General features: G+C 42.2%; 1 protein-coding gene across 1 annotated transcript in view; it reads right to left on the bottom strand.

Moving 5' to 3' along the window:
* Positions 1-17,420, bottom strand: part of LOC148873229 (Phosphoenolpyruvate carboxylase family protein) — a 56,050-nt gene extending 38,630 nt beyond the window's left edge. Inside the window, exons 1-4 of the mRNA XM_088964418.1 lie at positions 16,849-17,420; positions 16,004-16,215; positions 10,924-11,205; positions 3,080-3,202 (exon numbers count right to left, since the gene is read on the bottom strand). Coding sequence (XP_088820544.1) covers positions 3,080-3,202; positions 10,924-11,205; positions 16,004-16,215; positions 16,849-17,212 — 981 coding nt within the window. The 5' untranslated portion in view covers positions 17,213-17,420. The remainder of the gene's footprint in view (positions 1-3,079; positions 3,203-10,923; positions 11,206-16,003; positions 16,216-16,848) is intronic.
* Between the last annotated feature and the right edge of the window lie 6,534 nt (positions 17,421-23,954).

The raw sequence follows: 23,954 nt of genomic DNA, 5'->3' as shown, positions 1-23,954 counted from the left end.
AAAAACCACCCCATGCCTGCCTTGCCCCACGTGAAGGCTCACCCACTGACCCGTCCGGCCCAACCTTCCTTAAAGTCGGTTCAGACAATGACTTTGAGCACAATCGAACCTTACCCATTTTAGCCACGTCAGCGTAGGACAGGCCACCCTCTTTAAACAACCCAACTTCAAAAAAAATTGAATTAGAAGCCTTAATAGGAAAGCCTCGAGACTTGGGGCACCCCCGCAATTGTTCCCCTTCCTCTGTAGTTCGTCCACACGCACCAGGCTTTCCTGCTAGCCCTTGAAGGCCATGTCTACACCAACCTGCAGACTCGCCAGCTCCTTCAACCTCTATTCGTCTTCCCCAGAGTGAGGCTTCATCTTCTGAAGCTAACCAGACCTTGTACCAGGCATCTTTTGAGAGAACTTCGAAGGCACACGACAAGTACTCTATCTTGATCCCAGCAACCTTAAGTTCCACAGCTCTCAAGTTTCTTAGGTTAACCTCCAACAGAACTCCACCCAACGCTCTGACAATTTTCCTTAGTATTTGATCATTCCAAAGGTTGAAAGGAAGACCGAGAAGTTTATCAAGAAGCTGTCAACTCTAGATTCAACTTCATTGCAAACTGGAGCCCAGTTTTGGACCCGAATCAAACTTCCCTCTACAAGGAATGTACTGAAATTCAGTTTCTTATCGCCAGTATCTAAAAAAGCTTTCTTTTCAGCAAAAGGCAACAACACTACATCTTCATCTAAGCCTAACCTCTCTGCAACTACTTCTAAAACCTCCGTTCGATCTTCTATCACCCTGTCTACCACTAGGACCATCCTCTTCTCCCAGCTCCCACTCCCTTCTTCCAAAGCTACTCGTTGGAGGACAGTCGAAATAGACACCAAAACTTCAGGGTAATGCTTAAAGCAGGACACCTGATTACACAGGACAGAAGGATTACAATCCTTCAAGCCAAGGACTTCTTCCACTCTCCCTTCGACCTCCAGAAGAAAAGCCTGAAGATTAAAAGTGAAGGAATCCCACCCTCTCTACTTCTGGCCTTCCGGAATACACAACACTTGCCTTTTGTTATTACCAAAGAGTTCGATAACCATTATAAACCACCCATTTCCATTACTCTTTAGCACAGTTTCGAACCTCTTACTCTCACAGGTCAACGAGTTTCCCCAACCTTCTTCCCATAAAGAATTAACAGTTCCATCTACAAAACCTTTCAACCACACACATGCCTCCTCCGGTAGGAGAATCGTCGCCCTGCTCCCTTCTTTGATTTTCAAGTGAACCTTCCCCTTTGTCCTTCCCTGCTCGAACAGGAAAGATTTGGCTTCAATGATCAACTCCAATCTCCATATCCCCGCCAGCTTGAACTTCCTCTCCTCTCCCATGGTTTTTGGCTTTGCAAATAGATATCACTTACCTTCAAATAGAAAGATCTCACCATAAATCTTCCATCCCTGCTCTCTTTCCACCACAGACCATCTTCATAAGCAGTAGAAATCTGAATCTGCTCCAACCTATCCAGCAGCAAAACACATTCCTCCAGTTCTTGGTCGCGCGGGGGTCTTCCGAACTTAGGACTCCAAACCACCTTATCACCACTTACTTCATAGCATTGGGCCACAGAGACCTGATTGTACTGCTTCTTTCATAATAAGGTGACTCAAAGTTAGTAGTGGAATGGTTGCAAAAGGAAGAATCTCCGAAACTAAATTTTTAATGTATCCCATTGATGTATCCTATTTTCCCCCTAACAGTGATGTAGAGTTTTATTCCCCTAGACCACTCAAGGTAGTCCAGACCATCAAAGGGAACAACAGCCATGGGGAAATTCATATTCATTCCCCCACTCACTTCATTGTGGCTCTCTGAAATCTCTAAAGTAGCAGAATTCTTAGACGACATGGTAGACACAGTTTTTTTTTTTATCTAAACTCTCAACTTAGGATCCCTCCTTATATCGACAAAAGCTCCACACACAACAATTCAAGTCTGGACTTAATCTGAGCACAAAAAACAGCACCAATTTCTAAAGAACTATGACAAGACTGATTTTCTGATATGCATGAAGAACAGTCCCAGCCTACTGGTTTTCCAGTAACCCTCACAAAAGTCTGCCGACATTCAATGGTTTGGATTCATTTGTTCACCACTTGGTACACGACCAAAGAAAGAAATAAAAGAAGAAAGAAAACTTTAGGGTTGTACCAGTTGCAGATCTGATTTGATCAGCCCAGATTCAATCCTCTGTTTCGCCCAGATTCAGCAACCTGAAGAGAAAACTTGGTCTCCCAGGTTCAACAGCCTTGCTCTGATACCATCTTGGCAATAAATCCAACTGAAATATGAGGAAGTAGAGAAGAGAAGGGAAGAAGAGAGAAGAGCAGAAGAAAGAAAGGAAAAGGAAGAAGAAAAGGTTTGGAGCAATGGAACAGTGCTGGCGGTGCCAGCTTCTATTATATAATATAGGGCGGCAGAAATAAGAAGGGAAAAGACTCTTGTGCCCCTGCTGCAAGTGAGTACAAGAAAATAAAAAAGCTTTAACTAGCCAAACAGACCCTAACACAAATAATTAAATTATTTCAAGTCTCTTTGATTAATTTCTTTATCCACACTTGTCCATTAAAGTACAATAATTCTTTCTAACTAATCACTACAACCAGGTGTTGTTGCAGTGTGTAATTTACATTGAACCTTGCTCATATGTAGAATGACCTAGTGTTGCATTACATGATTCAGGGAACATATCACATTGGATTGGCAAATGGTTTTTTTGTCAGCTGCTAACCAAACTCTCATCCCTTAACCAAGTTTGGGACCAGCAGTGCAAGACAAACTAGTAATGGTAAAGTTATTGGACCAATACATCATTTCTCAAAAAAATGCATGGTAAGAAATATAACAAGTAATGGTAATCCAACACCATGTCTTACTTGTGGGATCAGAAACACAAGGAAACCCAATAAATTAATAGTTACCTTTTTTGGTCAATATACTAATAGCTACCATGAACCATTCTGTTCAAATAAATCATACATAAACTAGTTAGAAAAAAAAAAAAAAAACAAAGATATGAACTTTGACCTGCATGGCTCGAATAGAAACCCCAATCAAGGACAACGGGTAGCTCACGATTTTAAACCCCATCTCCTCAAGTTCAACAGGATTTAGTATTGGTGTTTTTCCACCTCCTTCAAGCATATTGGCCTATGCAATAAACGAAAAGGATCATTAATATGTATCGTTTCTACAACATAAGTACCAAACTACTTCTATATTCTAAAAGTGTTGCCATTAGAAAAAGTTAATTAGGCTATCAAATTAAAAGAAAGGCAAAAAACCCACAAGTAGCAGAAGAGAGACAATAGTTGTTAAACCCCTTTCCAAAGTTCCAACTGTACCCAAATCTTGCACTAATTTAACTGCAAGACCCCCATCAATGACAATGAATTTGCATAACTTAGTAGTAGTATTAAGGCATAAAGTAGATGGATGTATTTGTAGTCTTATCTTTCTTTAGCATTCACCTAAAATATAGGCATAGATTCTAATCCAACTCAGTTTTAGTTTCTTAGGTGATGTACTCAATCTAAATTGAATTGATTTTTATTTGTTCTGGATTCTTTTTCTAAGAAAATCTAAATAACTCCAGTTTCCTTTCTTTTTTTATTTTTTTGAAACATATAATCAGATGAACATCTGTTTGGAAGTTTTTATTTTATCCACAAGTAGTGTTGCGTGGACACCATGATAAAACAACATGCTCTTGGTTGGATCAATTTGATCCTCTTTGGAATCGGAAGCGAAAAAGAATCTACCAAATCTGAAAGGAAGAAAAGGCCTAAAAAAGTCTTCTAGCCTCATTCCCATCTCACAAGAGGTTCATGGGAGAAAAATTAGCAATACCCAATGGTGATGCCCACAGCTACCTCAGCCATCCTCTAGGGCATTTTGATCAATGTAACTAGTAGACAAAAACTCAATAAGTGAGATATTTTTGAAAACTCCTTTTTTTTTTCTTTTAGTGCCAGTTGCTAAATTTCATCATCTGTTTTCAATTCTTAGATTGTTAACAGCTCCAAATTCAAAAGCAGATGTCTTCCATTAAACTGATGAAAATGTTGCTTTGATATGATTTTTTTACCACAAGATAAGATATAAATTCATAAGCAGCATGAAGAGATTGTAACATAAAAGCACTAAAAGTTTATAATCAAAGATTCAAATATCCAGCACTCAAAAAAAAAAGATTCAAATATCGATATGATACACCCAATAAGGGGCATAATGTATCAGTATTGGGTAACACCGATACGAGATACACTACAACTTACAGTATATCCACTGAGTTGTGTGTATTGGAGTTCGAATCTCCTGCTCACAAGAACCCTACCCACACCTGCCCACGCCTCACTCCAGTTGTACATTGAGAACATCTCCCGTACTTGCATGTTACCATTCATGGGAAGATGTTCCCAATGTACAGTTGTGGTGTCATATGGGTAGGTGCAGTTTGCATGATTTGAACTCAAGTTGAATGCCCAAAACTTAAATGCATCCTTAAACCACTAAGACACCTTTCATCTTATGATGTAAATGAAATAAAATAACTTTATTAACTTTGATGTTCACATGCAATCCAAAAAAATAACATATGTTTCAACAACTCTGTTAGAATAATGTTAAAATAATTTAGTTGCAGATGTTAGGGCCTGTTTGGCTAATTAAAGTGTTTTTTTATTTCGTTTTTCTTTCTGTTATATCTGTTATTGTACTCAGGGGCACAAGGGCCTTTTTCCCTGGTTACTTCTGTGGCCCTATATATATTAAAATAAAGGCTGGCACCGCCAGTACTGTTACATTGCAAAACCCTTCTTCCTTCCCTCCTCTCCTCTTCTCCTCTTCTCCTCCTCTTATTTCTGGCCGGCCATACTGTCAAGATGGTATCAGAGTGGGAATACTGATTGAAGAGAGCAGATCGGACAACCTTACTGAGAGAACAGATCGAACAGACTAGCAGAACCTGGGCAGAACAGAAATTTGATTCGGAACTGAAAAAAACAGCTACAACCGATACAGTTCTCCCTGTTTTTCTCTTCTTTACCCTTCTTGGTCATGTGCCGAGTGGAAACCCTATGAGTCTGGGCGGCTGAATGCTGTCAAATCTGTGTACCCCTGTTTTTTTGGATCGTGTGATCCTGTTCATGTGTTAAGACAACAGTAGGTCAAGAATGACCGGTCTTCTCAATGGTTTGATTTGACTATAAGTAAGAAGGATCTCTCCTGCTGATTAGTGACTGTTAGACATTCTGGAATTCTGGTAGGTTGGGACTGTTAAAACTATACAGGTCTAAAATCTGCCGAATAGTACCTCTGTTTTTGTCCAAAATTTGGTACTCATTGTGCTCAACCTGGTTGTTAAACCAAAGTGTGTGGGTGTGAACTGAGTGGAGCATTGTTTTGTGGAGTAAGGAGGGATCCTAAGTCCGGTGGTTGGGACTGATTTACTGTTTGACCATGTCGACTGAGAATTCTGCTACTTCAGAGATTTCAAGGAGTCACAATGGAGTGAGTAGGGGAATGGATATGAGCTTTTCCATGGCTATTATTCCCTTTGATGGTCTGAATTACCTTGAGAGGTTTAGGAGAATAAAACTCTACATCACTGCTAGGGGGAAAATAGGATACATCAATGGGAAAGTGAAGGAGTCTAAGTATGGAAGTGCTGAGCATGATAGGTGGAACCAAGAGAACAGTATGGTGAAATCTTAGCTCTTGGTTTCAATGCTGCCACAAGTAAGGAAGACTTTTATGTGGGCTGAAACTGCTTGTGAGATATGAGAACAAGCGAAGTCCACCTATTCAGAGCAGAGACACTATGCCAAGATATATCAACTACAAGCTGAATCCTCTACTTGCAAGCAGGGGGAGAGGAGTCTCTCGACGTACTATTCTGATTTGACATCAATATGGAAAGAACTTGATCACTATCAGAATGTGAATTAGAAGTGTGATAAAGATGCAAAGGCCTATAAGTCACTGGTATCACAGCAACGAGTGTTTGCCTTCCTCCTAGGGCTGAATCCGTCATATGAGTCCACCAGGGTGCAGATCTTGGGTAGTAAAGAGTTGCCATCAATCCAGAAGGTGTATGCCTTGGTGCAATCAGAAGAAAGCATAAGAAGTGTGATGAATGGTGTAGAAGGGGAGTCAATTGCCCTAGTTGTTCGGGGAAATTCAGATACAAATGTCGGAGGTGGCTTTAAAAAGGGTGACACTAAGAAAAAATCAGATGATAAGAGCAAGCTTTGGTGCACTCACTGCCAGAAGACACGACACACGAAAGATACATGTTGGGATCTCCATGGAAAACCTAAATGGGCACAGGATTTGGGTAAGAAGTCAGCACCTGATCAGGGCAAGAAACCAGGCCAGCAGAATAAAAAAAGGTATAATTCAGCTAATGTGGCATCGACAGAGACTAGTCCTTCAGTAACTCAGGAGAGACATCCCAGTTCTGACCCTAAGGAAGATACTATCAACTCCTTCCGTGAACATTTGGAATTGTATGGTAGGACTCTCCGCCAGATGGATTCTGGGCCTACTCCTTCTACTTCATTTGCGTCTACATCAGGTAATGCCATAGCCTTCCATGTGTCATCTCATACTACTGATTCTCCTTGGATTATTGACTTCGGAGCCTCAAATCACATGACCGGTAAGACTAATTTGTTTCAGACATATAACCTTCTCTCTAGGAGAGATAAGGTAAGACTGGATGATGGTTCTTTTTCTACCATAGCTGGCCGAGGCACCATACCTCTCCCACTTGGCCTTACTCTTTCTAATGTACTGCACGTTCCAAAATTACCTATTAATTTGTTATCCATTAGTAGTCTTACTCGCTCTTTGAACTGCTCAGTCACTTTTTTTCCGTCTTCATGTGTGTTTCAGGATTTGACCTCGGGGAAGACGATTGGTAGAGGAAGCATGGTGGATGACCTCTACGTTTTGGAGAATAATGCTGGTCTAGTGGCGACAGAATCCACAAGTTCGTCAAGTGAGTGTCAAGCCTATTTATGGCATAGTCATTTAGGTCACCTTTCTTTTGAGTCGTTAAAAGTTATGTTCCCAAGGTTGTTTGAGTCCTTGTCAGTGAGTCAGTTACAATACCAAACTTGTCAGTTGAGTAAGCATTGTAGAAGTTATTTACCTTTACGAAATAAAAGATCTGAATTCCATGTCATATTGTTTATTCTGATGTTTGGGGCCCTGTTACTCTACCTACTACGGCTGGCTATAAGTATTTTGTTACTTTGATTGATGATTATTCTAGATACTTGGGTTTACCCTATGCGATCTCAAGATGAAGTGCCACAAATTGTGAAAGATTTTCAATGCATGGTGTTCACTCAATTCCAAACGGAAATCCATATCTTCCAGTCGGACAATGCCAAGGAATATTTCCATAGTGATCTCACGAAGTTCTTTGCTTCGAGTGGGGTCACTTCAGCAAAGCTCTTGTGCCAGGACACCACAACAAAATGGTGTGGCTGAACGGAAAATCCATCACCTTCTCGAAGTTGCTTGTGGCTTGTTGATTCATATGAATGTGCCAAAACAGCTCTGGATGGATGCAGTCTTGTGTGCGACATATATCATCAATCGCATGCCCTCTCGGCTACTAGAGTATAAGGCCCCACATCAGCTCTTGTTCCCTATAGCCCCGCTGTCCATTCCGATGCATGTTTTTGGGTGTCGTTGTTTTGTCCATAACCTGTCCCCTACTCGTGGTAAGCTTGATACTCGGGCTATTCCTTGTGTTTTTCTTGGTTGCCCTTTATCTCAAAAGGGGTATCATTGTTATGATCCCATTGCCCACAAGTACTATGTTTCCATTGATGTCTCATTCTTTGAGAGTCAACCATTTTTCTCGGTTTCTCCTCAGGGGGAGAGTAGGGTTGAGGAGAAACAGGTGACGACTCAAATTCAACTACCTCCTTTACCCGATCCTCCTCCATTCCGGGTTTTTCATCGTCGCCATAAGAGCCAGCAGAGTTCAAGAGCCGTGGAGCCAGACACTATGCGACCAACATCATCAAATTCACCCGAGGCAGATCCGTCTCATCAACCAGGTATATCTGCTCCTTTAAATGTTGATTCCCCTGTCACCAATGATCTTAATATTCCTATTGCTAAGGGAAATGGTGTTAGATCTTGTACCACTAATCATCCTATCTCTAATTTTGTGTCCTATGAGCATGTTTCGCCTTCGTACCGTGCATTTCTCTCTTCTGTGGATAGTGCCCCCGTTCCTAAGACTATGGCAGAAGCGTTGTCAAAACCTGAATGGACAGATGCAATGTAGGAAGAAATTAATGCCTTACACAAAAATGGCACTTGGGAGTTGGTAGACCTTCCTAAAGGGAAGGAACCAATGGGGTGCAAGTGAGTGTTCACAGTGAAACACAAGGCTGATGGAATTGTTGAAAGGTACAAGGCTAGACTGGCAAGAGGCTTCACACAGGTATATGGAGTGGACTATGTAGAGACTTTTGCTCCAGTAGCCAAGATGAACTCTATCCGGATTCTCCTTTCCTTAGCAGCAAATCTTGACTGGGATCTTCACCAATTGGACATCAAGAATGCCTTCTTGAATGATGACTTGGAAGAGGAAGTGTGCATAACCCAACCCCCAGGGTTCTGTGCCAAAGGCAGTGAACAAAAGGTGTGCAGGTTAAAAAAATCCCAATATGGGTTGAAACAATCACCTCGGGCTTGGTTTAGTAAGCTCCATTTAGCAGTCCAACAGATGGGGTTCAAACAATGCCAGTCAGATCATACTCTGTTTGTGAAAAGAGGTGAAGGTAAAATTGCAGCTCTTATTGTGTGTGGATGACATAATGATCACAGGAGATTGGGAGGCTGAAATCCAGAGACAAAAAAAATTATTAGCCACTAAATTTGAGGTGAAGGATCCAGGCCTCTTACGATACTTTCTTGGAATTGAAGTTGCCCGCTCTCACAAGGGCATCTTTATTTCCCAACGGATGTATGTACTAGATCTACTAGAAGATACAGGCAAGTTGGGGGTAAAACCATTTGATTCACCTATTGAACCTAATCACCATCTGGGAGACAATCAGGGAGAGTTTTTGAAAGATGTAAAGATGTTCCAGATACTCGTGGAGAGACTTTTGTATTTGTCTATGACCAGGCCTGATATTGCCTATGCAGTGGGTGTCCTTTGTCAATTCATGCACAGCCCTAGGACAACTCACTTTGAGATTGCAGAGAGGATCTTGAGATATCTCAAGAAGTTTCCTGGTGTGTGTACACCATACGTCAGCTCAGAAGAACAACTTGCAGATATCTTCACCAAAGGTCTCCATCATGTGCGGCACAAAGATTTGTGTGACAAGTTGGGCATGATTGACATCTATGCTCCAACTTGAGGGGGAGTGTTAGAATAATGTTAAAATAATTTAGTTGCAGATGTTAGAGCCTGTTTGGCTAATTAAAGTGTTTTTTTATTTCGTTTTTCTTTCTGTTATGTCTGTTATTGTACTCAGGGGCACAAGGGTCTTTTCCCTTGTTATTTCTGGCGCCCTATATATATTAAAATAAAGGTTGGCGCCGCAAGTACTGTTACATTGCAAAACCTTTCTTCCTTCCCTCCTCTCTTCTCTTCTCCTCTTCTCTCCTCTTCTCCTCCTCTTATTTATGGCCGGCCATACTGTCAAGAAACTCCAACAAATGATTAAACAGAATAACATTCTTTTTCTACCAAAATAAAAATAATATTCAAAATTAGTATTTTATAAACTAATTGAATAAACAATCTATGAAATCCACATTATATCAAAAAAAATCTCAAGAGATTTATACAAAGGAAAATATTAATAATAGAATAACATATTTTTTATTTACAAAAATAAAAGTATTGTTTACAAAATATCCAAGAATATAATATAAAATGAATCTATCAAATCCACTAATCTATATTTATAACAAAAAAAATGATATTTTAGAAAATTTATAGAAATAAAAATATTAATAATGGAACAATTATTTTAGTAATTAAAAATTATGAATTTACATGTGATATATATCTTAGAAGCTTTAATAGATAATGATATATTTTAAATTAAGATTATATGTTTGTTATAAATTATTAATTGATGTTTTAATTTACATTTTATAATAACATATTTATTGCTTACAATAATAAAAATATTGTTTACCAGACATTTGAGAAATAATTTTTAGTTGAATTTTTTGTTAATGTTAAAAATTAAATATAGTAAAATAGAAAATAATTGATATAATAATTCAAATATAATAGTTGCATATATTTTTATTATTGCTTACAATAATAAAAATATTGTTTACCAAACATTTGAGAAATAATGGATTTGTGCATGTAGTAATTTGTAAAAATCTATCTACTATGTGTCTTGAACTCTTGATTGATGCATTATCAATAAAATTACAAGATATCTATGCATTCCACTATATTAATTGTAACGTATTTCTACATATATACCATTAAAATGTACATTTCTATGCATTTATACATTATTTGTGGCTATTTTGACATTAAATTTAGTGTTATTAATATATTTATGTGATTTGTGCATTTCCCTAACGTATCCAAGCATTTCCATAGCTTTTGTCCGTATTCATGTGCGTATCAGTATCCAAGTTGTCTGATACAATACCTAATACCAATACTTTGATCCTTGTTTATAATAAAGTAAAACTATTAACCATATCCACAATGAATTGCTAACAGCCACATGTAAAAATTTTTAGAAACTTTATATCTGATTAATGTAGAGAAGAGAACTTTTATCTTGAAATTTGAAAATACCAAGATTTAATCCAAATATATACTTTATGAATGCAGATAGAAAACGATGTCATACCATTTTTGGAACAAAAGGTGAACCTTCACAAAAGATCTTCATCTCTTCTCTTGAATCCAGTGCATCAATGAAGAGAACATCTGCTCCAGCATCAGCAAAGGCTTGTGATCTCCAAAGGGATTCCTCGAAGGATATTGCCTGACGAGAATCAGTCCTTGCTATTATAACAATGTCACTTCCACTCTCTTTTCGAGCATCAAGAGCTGCTTTTATCCGCATTATCGCTTCCTCCCTGGATACCACTTTCCTACCACGAGTGTGGCCACAAGCTTTTGGAGATACCTTTTAAGACGAGAGAATTATAAGCATCAATGAACTATCATGACAGAGACCACTTGTTTAGGCTTCAAAAAGCATGTCAATAAACCCCTTAGGTCACATAAAAGAATCATTTTCCATACATGCATGCATATACTAAGGAATATTAGTAATTTCCCGCCTATATATATATATATATATATATTTGGGCCGGGCTTAGGCTAACGTAAGAGCTAGGCCCAAGCCCAGCCCAAAAAATTAAAAAGCCCGACTTCTTCGGCCCAAGCCCAACCTAAGGACCAAAAATCCAAGCCCAGCCCGTGTAAAATTTCAGGCTGGGCCGGTTCGGGCTCGGGTTGGGCCTGCCTACGTTGCACCCCTAGTTAACCACAGTTTTTTTTTATCAGTAATAACAGAATTTATTAAGAATGAGAAACTTTAATTACAAGAGAAGGGGCCTAGTTAACCACAGTTAACCAACACTATAATGGTCAAAGAAAAATTAACAACTCCCCCTTGCGGAAATAGTCCCCTAAACAAAAGAAAAGTTTAAAAGTTTATAGTTCACTCCCTTGGGGAATAGTTCCCCAATATAAATGATTTCTTGAAGCCCCTTGCTTAGTTAACGAGTCTGCTAGAGCATTTGCAGATCTTGGTACCCAAGCCACTGTGGCACCAAGAGAATTCAATCTTTCCTTTGCCTCCCTTATCACATGTCTATAGTCTATACCTCCAAGGGCCTTCTTGATTTCTTTTAAGCCATCTTGTACCTTTCTTTTCTTTTTAATATAATTAAACTTGTACTAAGGTAAGAGAACCGAAAGAAGATTTACCCAACCTTTGATAGCCGGTCCATGTTAAGTGCCCATTTGGGAGAGCTGAAGCACAGCAGCTTCTGGCTGTCCGTGTGTGGGGCCTACAGACATACTATAAGCTATGTTTGGTGAAAAATCCAGAGAGACAAATCAAATGACAATTAGCTAGCTGAAGAGCCATTGCCTCAACCTCTTTTAATAGCTTAACGGAAGAAACTTGCCAAGATTATCTGACTTCTCTGACGAATATCAAACTTCCTAGGTAGCTAAGCCAGTTGTCAACAAACATAGCTTATGTTATTTATGCATCTGGAGTCTGAACAAGTTTAATGCTCGTTTGGGAGGGCTGAAGCACAGCGGTTTCTGGCTTTCAGAGGTGGGCCCACACGGACAGCCTATAAGTATGTTTAGTGAAAATCTGGAGAACCCAAATTTGATGTCAGTCGGTCATTTGAAGGACTTTCCTCTTCAGCCTCTTTGAATAGTTTATTTGGAGTGCTTCAAAGCATCTGAACCAGCATAGCTGAATCTTCAGCTCATCCCTCTGGAACAGGCCCTTAACTGAAAAGTACACTTCAGAATACAAAGAGATTCTGCACATCAACGCCAATGCCCAATTGGCTACATGGGATGCCCAAAAAAGGCTGTCCTATGTCTCCACAGAAATCTCTAAACATGGAGAGCCGAGCCCTAATAAAGTCAAAAGTCAATACAGGAATTTTTTTCTGTTCAGAAATTCTGATATTTCTAACTAAACTGCAAAATAACAGGCACTGGAATCACCATGCTACCCTTCTTACTCATACCCAATACCTGCCACCCTCTAAGAAGTCCAACATCCGAGGAAAGCACCCCCAAAGCTGAAAAGCTTTCCAATAATGATGCCAAATTTTGATGGAGAAAGGACAATGCAAGACGACTTGCTCACTCCTGTTGCTCTTCACATAGAGGGCATGCGGAATTGTCAAGAGTCAAACCCCTCCTGTTTAAGCTCCTATTGGTCACTTGCCCCCCTTTTATAAAGTAACATAAGAGGAAGAGCTAATAGAAGAAAGAGAGCCACTCAATGATCAAAAAAAAAAAAAGAAGAAGAGAGGAAAGAGACTGAAAAAAAAAAAGATGTTGTCAGGCCACTCGATCAGGCTCTGATACCGAAAAAAACACCTGTAAGTAGACCTTTTTTATCAATAACAGAACCAATTTTATTACAAGAAGTAATTCAGTACAAAGAAGGGGTAGGGACAAACACCTCTAAGTAGATCTGAACACGAGAAAAGAGAAGAGGGAGAACCAAAGCTGAGATAAACAAAATCTCCCAAGCCCCAAGTTCAGTAGAGACCTTTTTACATTAACATCCCTTTTTATGACGAAATAAGGAATTAAGGACTGATGTTTCCTTATTAAATACATCAAAAAGACAAAACTACTCTGCCGCTCAAAGAGTAATAGATAACACCACAAAAACAGAAATCTAAGACATCTAACACTCCTTAACATATTTTCAAGGTTCAACCCAGCTAAGAATAGCCAATTTTCTTTTTCTTCTTTTTTCATGGCTCAAGGATGCTTGTTGCCTTGACAATATGCTCTTTCATTCTTTCCCTACCCATTTGCCAACATGTAAAACAGTGATTAAGCTTGAACATTCCTACATGTCTTTATACACATTTTTTTTTATCAGTGAATTGTCAGATTTATTAAATGAAAGCCAAAGATAGTACAATTTAGGGAGAGGCACGAGATGCTACCTCCCCTTTAAGGAGAGGAGATGTAATCAGCCAAGGCATTAGCCGATCTACCCAACCACTGAAATCTAACTGTCATGCCCCTCAATAGCCATTTGACCTTTTTTAAAATATCCTTAAAGTTCCAAGTGACAGTACCCGGGTCAGCCAACAATCCTACTACCACCTTGGAGTCTCCTTCAATTATTAAGTTCTGCACTCCAAGTTGATAAGCAATCCGTACCCCCTGTGCCACAGCTAGGAGTTCAGCCCTCACAGAGTCTACATGTCTTTATACACATTGAAGAACTTGAAATTCTTATTTCCAATTTTTACTCTCAGTCAGCCTTCTTTAAAAAAGTATACAGCTTAAGGAAAAAACCTGAGGCTTAATCTTGAAGTTCACACCTTGAGAAATCATATGTCAAGAACATGTTTTTTCTCATCACAAAATCAAGTTAAATACCAATTTAAGTTTTACGATAATGTTGTAACTTGTTTAAATACATGGGGTTTTTATCACCCATTTGATGCTCTGATTTACAAACCAAGAGTTTTCTAATGGACTTAGAAGAATAAAAAATCACTGCATTCCTTGTTTATATGATGATAAATGCAACTATACACTGTTTTTGTATTTAAATATGGTCCTTAATTTATATGATGACTAATGCAACTATATACCTTTTTTGTACTTAATATGGTCCTTAATTCTGTACTTCATATTTTCTTTCTAGAAAAAAATTAGATTCGTGAGATTTAAACCCTATGCAAAATCCCTAACACCTTAATTCATTCCTCCACCTTTTAAGATATTGTCTCTACCTTTGCACAACCTTAACCATATGCTCCTTTTCAGTTGCAGAAAATTGCTGTTCCACTTACTTTCCCATTAAGTTCTTCAATCTCCTTGAAATCTTTATTTTCATTCAGTTAAAATTTCCAAATGACACCAAACTCTATGCATTCAAACTCTCCTTAATGGACTTAGAAGAATAAAAAATCACTGCATTCCTTGTTTATATGATGATAAATGCAACTATACACTGTTTTTGTATTTAAATATGGTCCTTAATTTATATGATGACTAATGCAACTATATACCTTTTTTGTACTTAATATGGTCCTTAATTCTGTACTTCATATTTTCTTTCTAGAAAAAATTAGATTCATGAGATTTAAGCCCTATGCAAAATCCCTAACACCTTAATTCATTCCTCCACCCTTTCAGATATTGTCTCTACCTTTGCACAACCTTAACCATATGCTCCTTTTCAGTCGCAGAAAATTGCTCTTCCACTTACTTTCCCATTAAGTTCTTCAATCTCCTTGAAATCTTTATTTTCATTCAGTTAAAATTTCCAAATGACACCAAACTCTATGCATTCAAACTCTCCTTAGTGACCTTTAGTTTATTCTCATATTTCTTTTCGAAATGCAAGATAGGAGCCAACCGTTGAACCTTCAAATAGGGTCACAAACTCCTATTCCTCCAACCACATATTCTCAAGAAAAAAGAAATGGCCCATAATGAAGGGATGTTAGTTAGAGAGAGGGTAGACAGAATCATAACCCTCAAAATGGCTTGTGGTGATGGACGCTCCTGCCCCAGAAAAATGGCAAAATTACAACACTCACCAATATTCTCATTACTGACAGATTCTTGTTTTTACATAAAATGTGGCCCTTCCAGAAAATTGTCCAAGAAGCAGAGAATTCACGCATACTAGAAGAAAACCTGCCTCATCCCTCCCCCCAAGAGATATAGAGATAAAGAGAGACCACATTGAAATTTTGTCATATGTTCCATAAATGGAAACATATATCTATGCTCTGTCCTTTTCACTCATCCCATAATCTTTTCCCTCAGTCTTTGCCTACCACTTCACTCATGCACCAAAGAAAGCCCTTAACAAAACCATCATCCTAGTTGATAAAATTAAAATGGAAATTTCACCAACTCCCAAATATAACTCTTACACTGTAGTGGAGTCCAAAACTACTAAACAATCCCATAATCCATATGAAACGAACCACTGGTAAACACCTGCCAAAATACCTTCAATACAACATGAAAAACTGCATATCTGCCTCTAAAGAGATTGAACACCACATTTATATTAAAAAAAGGAAAATGAAAATGAAAAGCAGGTTACAGTAGGTGCATTGGAACAATTAGGTCGATACCACTGGCTCAGATTAAAACAAACTTCACACTCCGACACTAAACATAGCCTACAATAGCTACTCAAAGAAAAGAAATGCAAGTTACAGAATATGAACCTGATCTTCGAGAATAATCCCTGAAAAGCCAGCCTTTATGAATCCTTTGACAGTTCTCTTGACATTCATTGCATTCCCGTATCCATTATCTCCATCTCCAATTACAGGGATAGACACAGCTTGTGTGATCTGATGCCCCTGATCAACCATTTCTCCGTAGGAAATAAGGCCCACGTCTGGTAATCCCAACCTAGCAGCAGAGACCGAAAATCCTGAAGTAAACAAGAGCCAGAATAAGAAACTTGAGCTTCAACTTTGTGCTATTTCTTTTTTTATTCTCCTCAAGAGAGAGAGAGAGAGCGCAAACAAGATGAAGATGAAAATTTCTAGTAAATATAAATCTCGTCCAAGTACCATTAGGAGGAAGACATTTCATTTCCCTAACAATATCATTTTCAAACTTAAATGTTCCAAATTATTGCTTTTGGTAGTTTCTTCTAATAGAAATTCTACCCCTACTTTCTCTTCTGCTTCTTCACGTGATCACATTTCTTCTGGGTCTAACCCCTTATATCGCTAAAAGAGAATCCAAAATACATAAAAAATACAGTCCCTCCTTTTGGGAAATGGTGGTAAAAATTTAGAGAGAAGTCAAGAAAGTTCATCAAATACAGTATAAAAATACAAGGAAATAAATGAAGCCCCAAGATTTTCAAAAATAAACAACGAAACTAAAAAAACAAATCCCTGAACCGCGATGTCATGCGTAAAAGTTACTAAAATATCAAACTAGAATAAAAATCAAGCACAAAACTTTATCTTAGGAAACAACCGGAATAAAAGTCTTTCCGTTCCTTGTCTAAACAAGGCTGGAAGAGCACTAAAATGTATAACCAAACACATACCACTTGTAAAACAGAACTCAAATCCTGCTCTTTCCACCAGCTTCGCGCTGAGAGCATCGAAACAAGCTGGGCCCTGATGAACCCCTGGAGACTCAAGAATCCGTCGGAGTTCTTTTGCTGGAGAATAACCATCAGCCATCTTTTCCCCAAAACAAGCTACGGTGGTTTTGATGCCCCATCTCGCAGAACTCCTGTTAGGTTGTTCTCTTGAGGGATTTGGAAATGATACCAACCGTTGGAACGGTGAACCAGCTCTAAAATATGAAACCGGAGCTGCTGTTAATCGGTAGGTCTTATGGGGAGAAGAGAAGGGACCCATGTGAGTAGAGATGATAAACTGATTGAGTACTGAAAGTTCCATCATCCTCCATACCAGGAAGGAAAACGAAAGAGAGATCAGTAAAGCAAATGACACTGCCTCTGTTATTGGTAAGCTCCGATACGTGTCGGCTCGGAATTGATGCTAATAGAATAGGGGGTTTTTACATTTTGGATGTTTATAACTCTGCATTGAAAATGAAAAATATGCATTGGGCATGTCCGTACTTCTCCCTATTTTTTTAAGCATCTCCATTGGAAATTTAAGTTTTTAATCAATTTGTACGATAAAGATAAACCGCTTTGATGGAGGGTGATTTGACCCGACCTCGTAGTACAGGGACATGTGAGTGTGACCTTGCTTAAGCAATGACTCAGCGTGATAGCATAGCAAGCGTAGCCGCAACTCGGTGGGAAAGGCTCACCGAGTTTAATCTGGCAACTTGGTGGGTTAGGCTATTCGTCGAGAGTCGTCTGGCTTGCACCTTCTTCCCAAGGCCGAGGCGCTCCGAGCTACCTCTGAGCTCGGGGCCCCTGACTTTTCCTAATGCCCGAGCTCCTCCCAATGGGTTCTAGGCCATTCCCAAAAAGGAGCACCCCGAGGTAGCGACACCTCGGGTCAGCGCCATTGGTGTAGCTCGCCACAGGCATCTCGTCGCTCGCAGGGTAGCTTGGTACAGGGTAGCTCACAGAAAATCAGTCCGGCCTATCACAGGAAGATTTCCTGCCTGACAACTGTATCTGGCAAACCTAGAGACTGCGACCACGTCTTTTGTCAGACGGTGTCGTGTCCGTCACCTCTGGAAGATGTCCTACATCTGACAAGTACGTACCCTGCAGCGACAGCCTCGTACGTGCCACCTCAGCCCTGGCTATAACGGCTACGGCAGGACAATAGTGGCGGTTATACCTGCGCTGACAGAGGCAGGTGAGCCTGATTTGGCAAAGTTCTATTATAAGTAGTCCCAATCCCAAAGGGCAAGTGATCTCTTGACACCCATGCTATCTGCACTCTTAGTCCCCTTTACTCTTCTTGCATTTTTCACAAAAGCTCTAACTTAAGCATCGGAGTGTTCCTGCCGGGCAAGTCCCCCGGGAATTCCTCATCTTCTCCATCTCAGGTGCCACCCAGGAGCCACGCAACCGCTAGTAAGAGTGACCAGATCGCACACCATCATTTGGCGCCGTCTGTGGGATACGCTTCAAAAGCCTCCCCTTAGTTTCTGCAACTCCTTTTTAAGACTTAGCACCCATGGCTTCTTCAGGCAACGTCAGACGCAACATGGAGATGGACATCGCCGGGGAACAACTCTAGGTTCTTGTGGTCTACATTGGGCAGCTCACTATTCCCCTCTCTGCGGATGGAGTCCCCAACCTGAACGTGCCGCACGTAACGGCACCCTTGAGCGTCCCCCTACCTTTCTCAATCGGGACAACCTACATTGAGCCTTCTATCGTCCCCCCGATGATAGGCCAGAGCCAACTCGACAACCTGGTGCAATCCATGCGGGCCATGCAAGCCCAGATGCATCAATTTGAGCAATTTCAGCTCTACCAGCAGCAGGTGTTGCACCAAGTCTCTCAATATCACTATCAGCAGCAGTCCATGCGGGCCATGCAAGCCCAGATGCAGCAGTTTGAGCAATTTCAGCTCTAACAGCAGCAGGTGCTGCACCAACTCTCTCAATATCACTATCAGCAGCAGTTCCCTCAACTACCTCAGCCTCAGCCTCAGCTCCCTCCTCGGCACCTGGCCTCGCGACAAACTAGGCCTCATCGCCAGAATGAGCGCCCTTCTCGCCAAGAAGAGGCTTGCCAGAACCTCCCTAAGAGCCAAGCCTCCTCCCACTGCAGGAAGGAAAGACCAGCCACTCCGGTCTCGCTGCGGGCAGTCAGGTCAAGATGATCCCAATTTGCCAGGCCTACGTCACCCCAACAATCGAAGTTCGAAGCCCCACTTCTGGAGAACCGGTTCGAGATCCTGCCTGCAGACTCTAAGCAGGACCCCTTCGTCCGCAGCTATCACCAGCAGCCTGAGTCGCTTCCTGTGAAAACTATCCCTGACAGTACGGAGGCGAGCAGTACCAACGCGGAGCCCACCAAGAAGCAAAGACGCCACCGCAGAGCTCGCCGAACTGTCACCTACAACCTGCCCGAGCTCAGAGACAGGGAAGAGGTAAGCTCGGGTGAAGTAAAAGCTCCTCTCCTTTCTGTTCCATCCCCCTTATCTCCCGAGCTCCTGGCTGTTCCAATGCCCAATGACTTCAAGTTCCCCCCTCTTGATAAGTATGACGGGTCGTTCGACCCAAATGATCATGTAGACGCTTTCGAGTCACAGATGCACCTGGCAAGGGCCAGTGAGTCTTGCATGTGCGTGGCCTTCTCCACCACTTTCAGAGGAGTGGTCCGCACATGGTATCGAAACCTTGCACCCGGATCGATGAGAAGCTGGGCACAGTTCGTGCAAATCTTCACGTCCCACTTTGTCACCAGCAAGCGGTGTCTGCAAACTGAGGAAAGCCTTCTCAGTAAAGTTCAGAGAGAGGGAGAGTTCATCCGGGGCTACATCAAGCGGTTCAACGATGCATGCATGCAGATACCGCGCCTAGACCCCACAGTGCGCCTTGCAGTAGCCAAGAAGGGCGTGATGCACAAGGAATTCAAGTGGCACATGGTTGTTAACCAGCCAGCGACCATAACTGAATTCCTCAAGCTCACAGACAAATTCATAGCCACGGAAGAGGAGATAAACCAGAAGGGAGAGAGCACGCCCGAAGAGAGAAAGAGAGAAGGGGAACTTTCCAGCCAAGGAGACAGCCGAAAGAAGAAGGACTCAGCTCGGGGGGGCAAAGCCGAGTCAGCCATTTCGAGCCCCTATAGTGGACCGAACTGACTATACCCCACTGAATGCTAAGCGGGCCGAAATCCTGATGGCAATCAAGGATGCCCCGTACGTGAAGTGGCCACCCCGCCTGAGGGGGAATCCTAATGAAAGGAATAAAAATTTATATTGTAGCTTTCACAGAGACCACGATCATAGTACCGAGAACTGTAAGAATCTCCGCGACGAGATAGAGGAACTCATTCGTCACGGATATCTAAGGAATTTTGTACAAAATAATATTAATAATAACAATAATAATAATAAAGCAGGTCGGCAAGGGGAGCACGGTAAGGATGCTCCCAAGTCTAGCAGCAGGCCGGCAGAGCAGTCATAGAGGCAGCCCCCCGGAAGAAAGGCCAGTTTGGGGCACCATCCACATGATAGTTGGAGGCTCGATCATTGTGGGTTGTACCTCGGCGGCAGCTCGAACATCAGTTCGCAAAGCTACCAGAGAATAACAGAATCCTCCAAAGTGGCCGAATACAAAGGAACCAATCTTCTTCACGAATGACGATACGCGCGGGGTCTACTACCCCCCCCCCCCCGATGATGCACTCATCATAAAAGAAAGGATCAATGATTTCGAGGTCAAGCACGTCCTCGTTGACTTAGGTAGCTTGGCGGATATCCTCTTCAAAGCTACGTTTGACCAGTTTCAGCTGCAGGGAAGTGACTTGAGGCCGGTGAATACTCCCTTGGTAGGCTTCAACGGAGAAGAAGTCAGGCCCCTGGAGAAAATAACAGTACCTGTGGAAGTCGGCACATGGCCCAGCATAGTAAGGCTCAACCATGACTTCTTAGTGGTCGCAACCCCTCCCCGTACAATGCAACAATAGGCCGACCGATTACCCATGCCCTACGGGCGGTGGTCTCCACTTATTATTTGGCGATGAAGTTCCCTACAGACTTTGGAGTGGAGGTAGCGCAAGGCGACCAGCTTGAGTCTCGCAAGTGCTATGTCCCCACACTCAAAGGAAAGACCAAGTGGCCGACAACCTCGAACTGGAGCGACCTACGGAGCAAGGCGAGGAATGAGCTGCACCCACAAAATAAATAGTTGCTATTCCGACTTCAGCAGAAGACCCAGCTCGGACACTTCAGATCAGTGTCTCAGTCCAGGAACCCCTGTGATCCGAACTATTAGGCCCGTTAGACAGAAAAATGCAACCTAGCCCCAAAGCGATGGAAAGCAGCCGACAAAGAGGTCAGGAAGCTCCTCGTAGCCGACTTCATAAGAGAAGTCCACTACCCGAGTTGGGTAGCCAACCCCGTTCTGGTAAAGAAGGCTAACGGCAAGTGGTGCATGTGTGTCGACTACACCGACCTGAACCGAGCTTGCCCAAAAGACTGCTTCCCCCTCCCCAGAATCGACCGCCTAGTGGACGTGACCTCGGGGCATGAGTTGCTGAGTTTCTTAGACGCCTATTAGGGCTACAACCAGATCAGGATGGACCCAACGGATTGAAAAATGTTGGGGCAACCTATCAAAGGCTTATAAATAAATTATTTGAGCCATTAATTAGTAGAAAAATAGAGTGTTATGTAGAAAACATGGTCATTAAAACCCAATTCTCACATGAATTAATACAAGACTTACTTTTTGTCTTTCAAATTCTGCGACAATTTAATATGAAGTTAAATCCAACCAAGTGTGTCTTAGGTGTTACCTCAGGTAAATTCCTAGGGTACATCGTCAACCGGCGTGGCATTGAGGCCAACCCGGATAAAATTAAGGCCATCCTAGATATGAGACCACCCCGAAAATTGAAGGAGGTCCAGAGGTAGAATGGTCGCATAGTCGCCCTGAGCCGCTTTATGTCCAAGTCAGTGGACCGCTGCCTACCTTTCTTTAAGGCAATTAAAAGCAAAGGGTTTGAGTGGACCCAAGACTGCCAACTCGCGTTTGACGAGCTCAAGAAATACCTCGCTAGTGTACCAATCTTAACCCGGCCCGAAGAGGGCGATGCTTTAGAGTAGTACCTCTCGGCAAGTGACGAAGTGGTTAGCTCGGTACTGATAAAGGAAGTAGATCGGGTCCAATGACCCATCTACTATGTTAGTAAAGTATTGTAGGGAGTAGTGACGAGATACCCTGAGATAGAGAAGCTAGCCTACGCACTGGTCATCACAGCTCGAAAGCTCTGCCCGTACTTCCAAGCTCATACTATTATCGTCTTCACCAACAAACAATTCAGACAAGTCTTACTTAAGCCCAAGGTCTCTGGTCGACTGCCGAAGTGGGCCATTGAGCTCAGCGAGTACGACCTCCAATACAAGCCACGAACCGCTATTAAGGCCCTAGCCTTAGCCGATTTCATTGCGGAGTGCACTTTCAGCTCCGAAGTCCCCAGGCCGGTTGAGCACGAGGCCCCAAGTTCAGGCAAGTCGGGAGCTCCAAGGCCAGTTGAGTCCGAGCCTCGTGAGGTAGCAGCCAGTGCGACATCTCTCCTAGTTAGGCCAAGTGCGAACTCAGATGAGGAGCATTGGATCCTTCACGTAGATGTCTCCTCAAACCAGTAGGGTAGAGGAGCCGGAATAGTTCTACACGGTCCAAGTGGCACAAAACTGGAGTACGCACTACGTTTCGAGTTCGCAGTATCCAACAATGAAGCAGAGTATGAAGCGTTGATAGCCGGGCTAACTTTAGCCAGAGAAGTAAAAGCCAAGCATATCGTCATCTGCAGCGGTTCCCAGCTCGTAGTCAACCAAGTCACAGGAGATTACGAAGCTCGCGAACCAACCATGATTGCCTACTTAGCCAAAGTAAGAGAGGCTCTGCTCAACTTCCAGTCACACTTCATCAGGCAAGTCCCGAGGTCAGAGAATGCTGAGACCGACGCTCTGTCCCGGTTAGCCAGCACCAGCGATATCACGATGAGAACCGTGTACATAGAGGATCTGCCTTGGCCTAGCATTCTCGGGGGGGTAGAGGAGGTCGCTCCTATCATCCAAGCAGAGCCGAGTTGGATTGACCCATTCTCGAGCTTCTTGCTACACGGGACCCTCCCTGCAGATCCCAATGCGACTAGAAGGGTAGCGCGCCAAGCGGACAAATACGCCATAATAGATGGACAGTTGTACCGAAGATCCTATACGCTCCCCTACCTGCGCTGCTTGCGGCCTTCCAAAGCCGAGCTTGTATTTCGCGACATTCATGAGGGTCTGTGCGGCGGACACTTGGGGGGCAGGGCCCTTGCCCAAAAAGCACCGCGACGGGGGTACTACTGGCCAACGATGAAAGCGGACGCTGTTGAGTTCGTCAGAAAGTGTGACAAATGCTAGAAGCACGCCAATATCCACCATCAGCCCTCTATTGACCTCAAGTATCTCACCAGCCTGTGGCCTTTCGCGTAATGGGGCATCGACATACTTGGACCGTTCCCGTCAGTGACAGGCCAAAGGAAGTTCCAAGTAGTAGCATTGTATTACTTCACCAAGTGGATAGAAGCTGAACCTCTCATAACAATCACAGCTTGGAACGTCCAAAACTTCATTTGGAAGAACATTGTGTGCCACTTTGGGTTACCTCGGGTACTAATTTCTGACAATGGCAAGTAGTTCGAGAACATCAAATTCTGGAACTGGTGCCAAGACATGGGGATCCGACAAAATTTCACTTCAGTCGCACACCCTCAAGCAAACGATCAAGCAGAAGTCACGAACAGAGCCATCCTCCGCAGACTAAAGGCACGTTTGGGCTGAGCTAAAGGATTGTGGGCAGACGAGCTACCTAGTATTCTATGAGCTTACTGAACCACGGAGAAAACTGCCACAGGAGAGACTCTCTTCAACCTCACCTACGACACTGAAGTAGTTATCCCGACAGATATCGTAGTACCTACGCTGCAACTGGAAGCATACAATGACAAGACAAATGAAGATGAGCTACGTGCCAATCTCGACC

The sequence above is a fragment of the Nelumbo lutea genome, chromosome 1, assembly GCF_056320005.1.
Source record: "Nelumbo lutea isolate HS-2025 chromosome 1, American lotus-T2T, whole genome shotgun sequence".
In the NCBI taxonomy this organism is placed as follows: domain Eukaryota; kingdom Viridiplantae; phylum Streptophyta; class Magnoliopsida; order Proteales; family Nelumbonaceae; genus Nelumbo; species Nelumbo lutea.
Note: the sequence above shows the minus strand (reverse complement) of the source record. Positions and strands in the feature narration are given on the sequence as shown.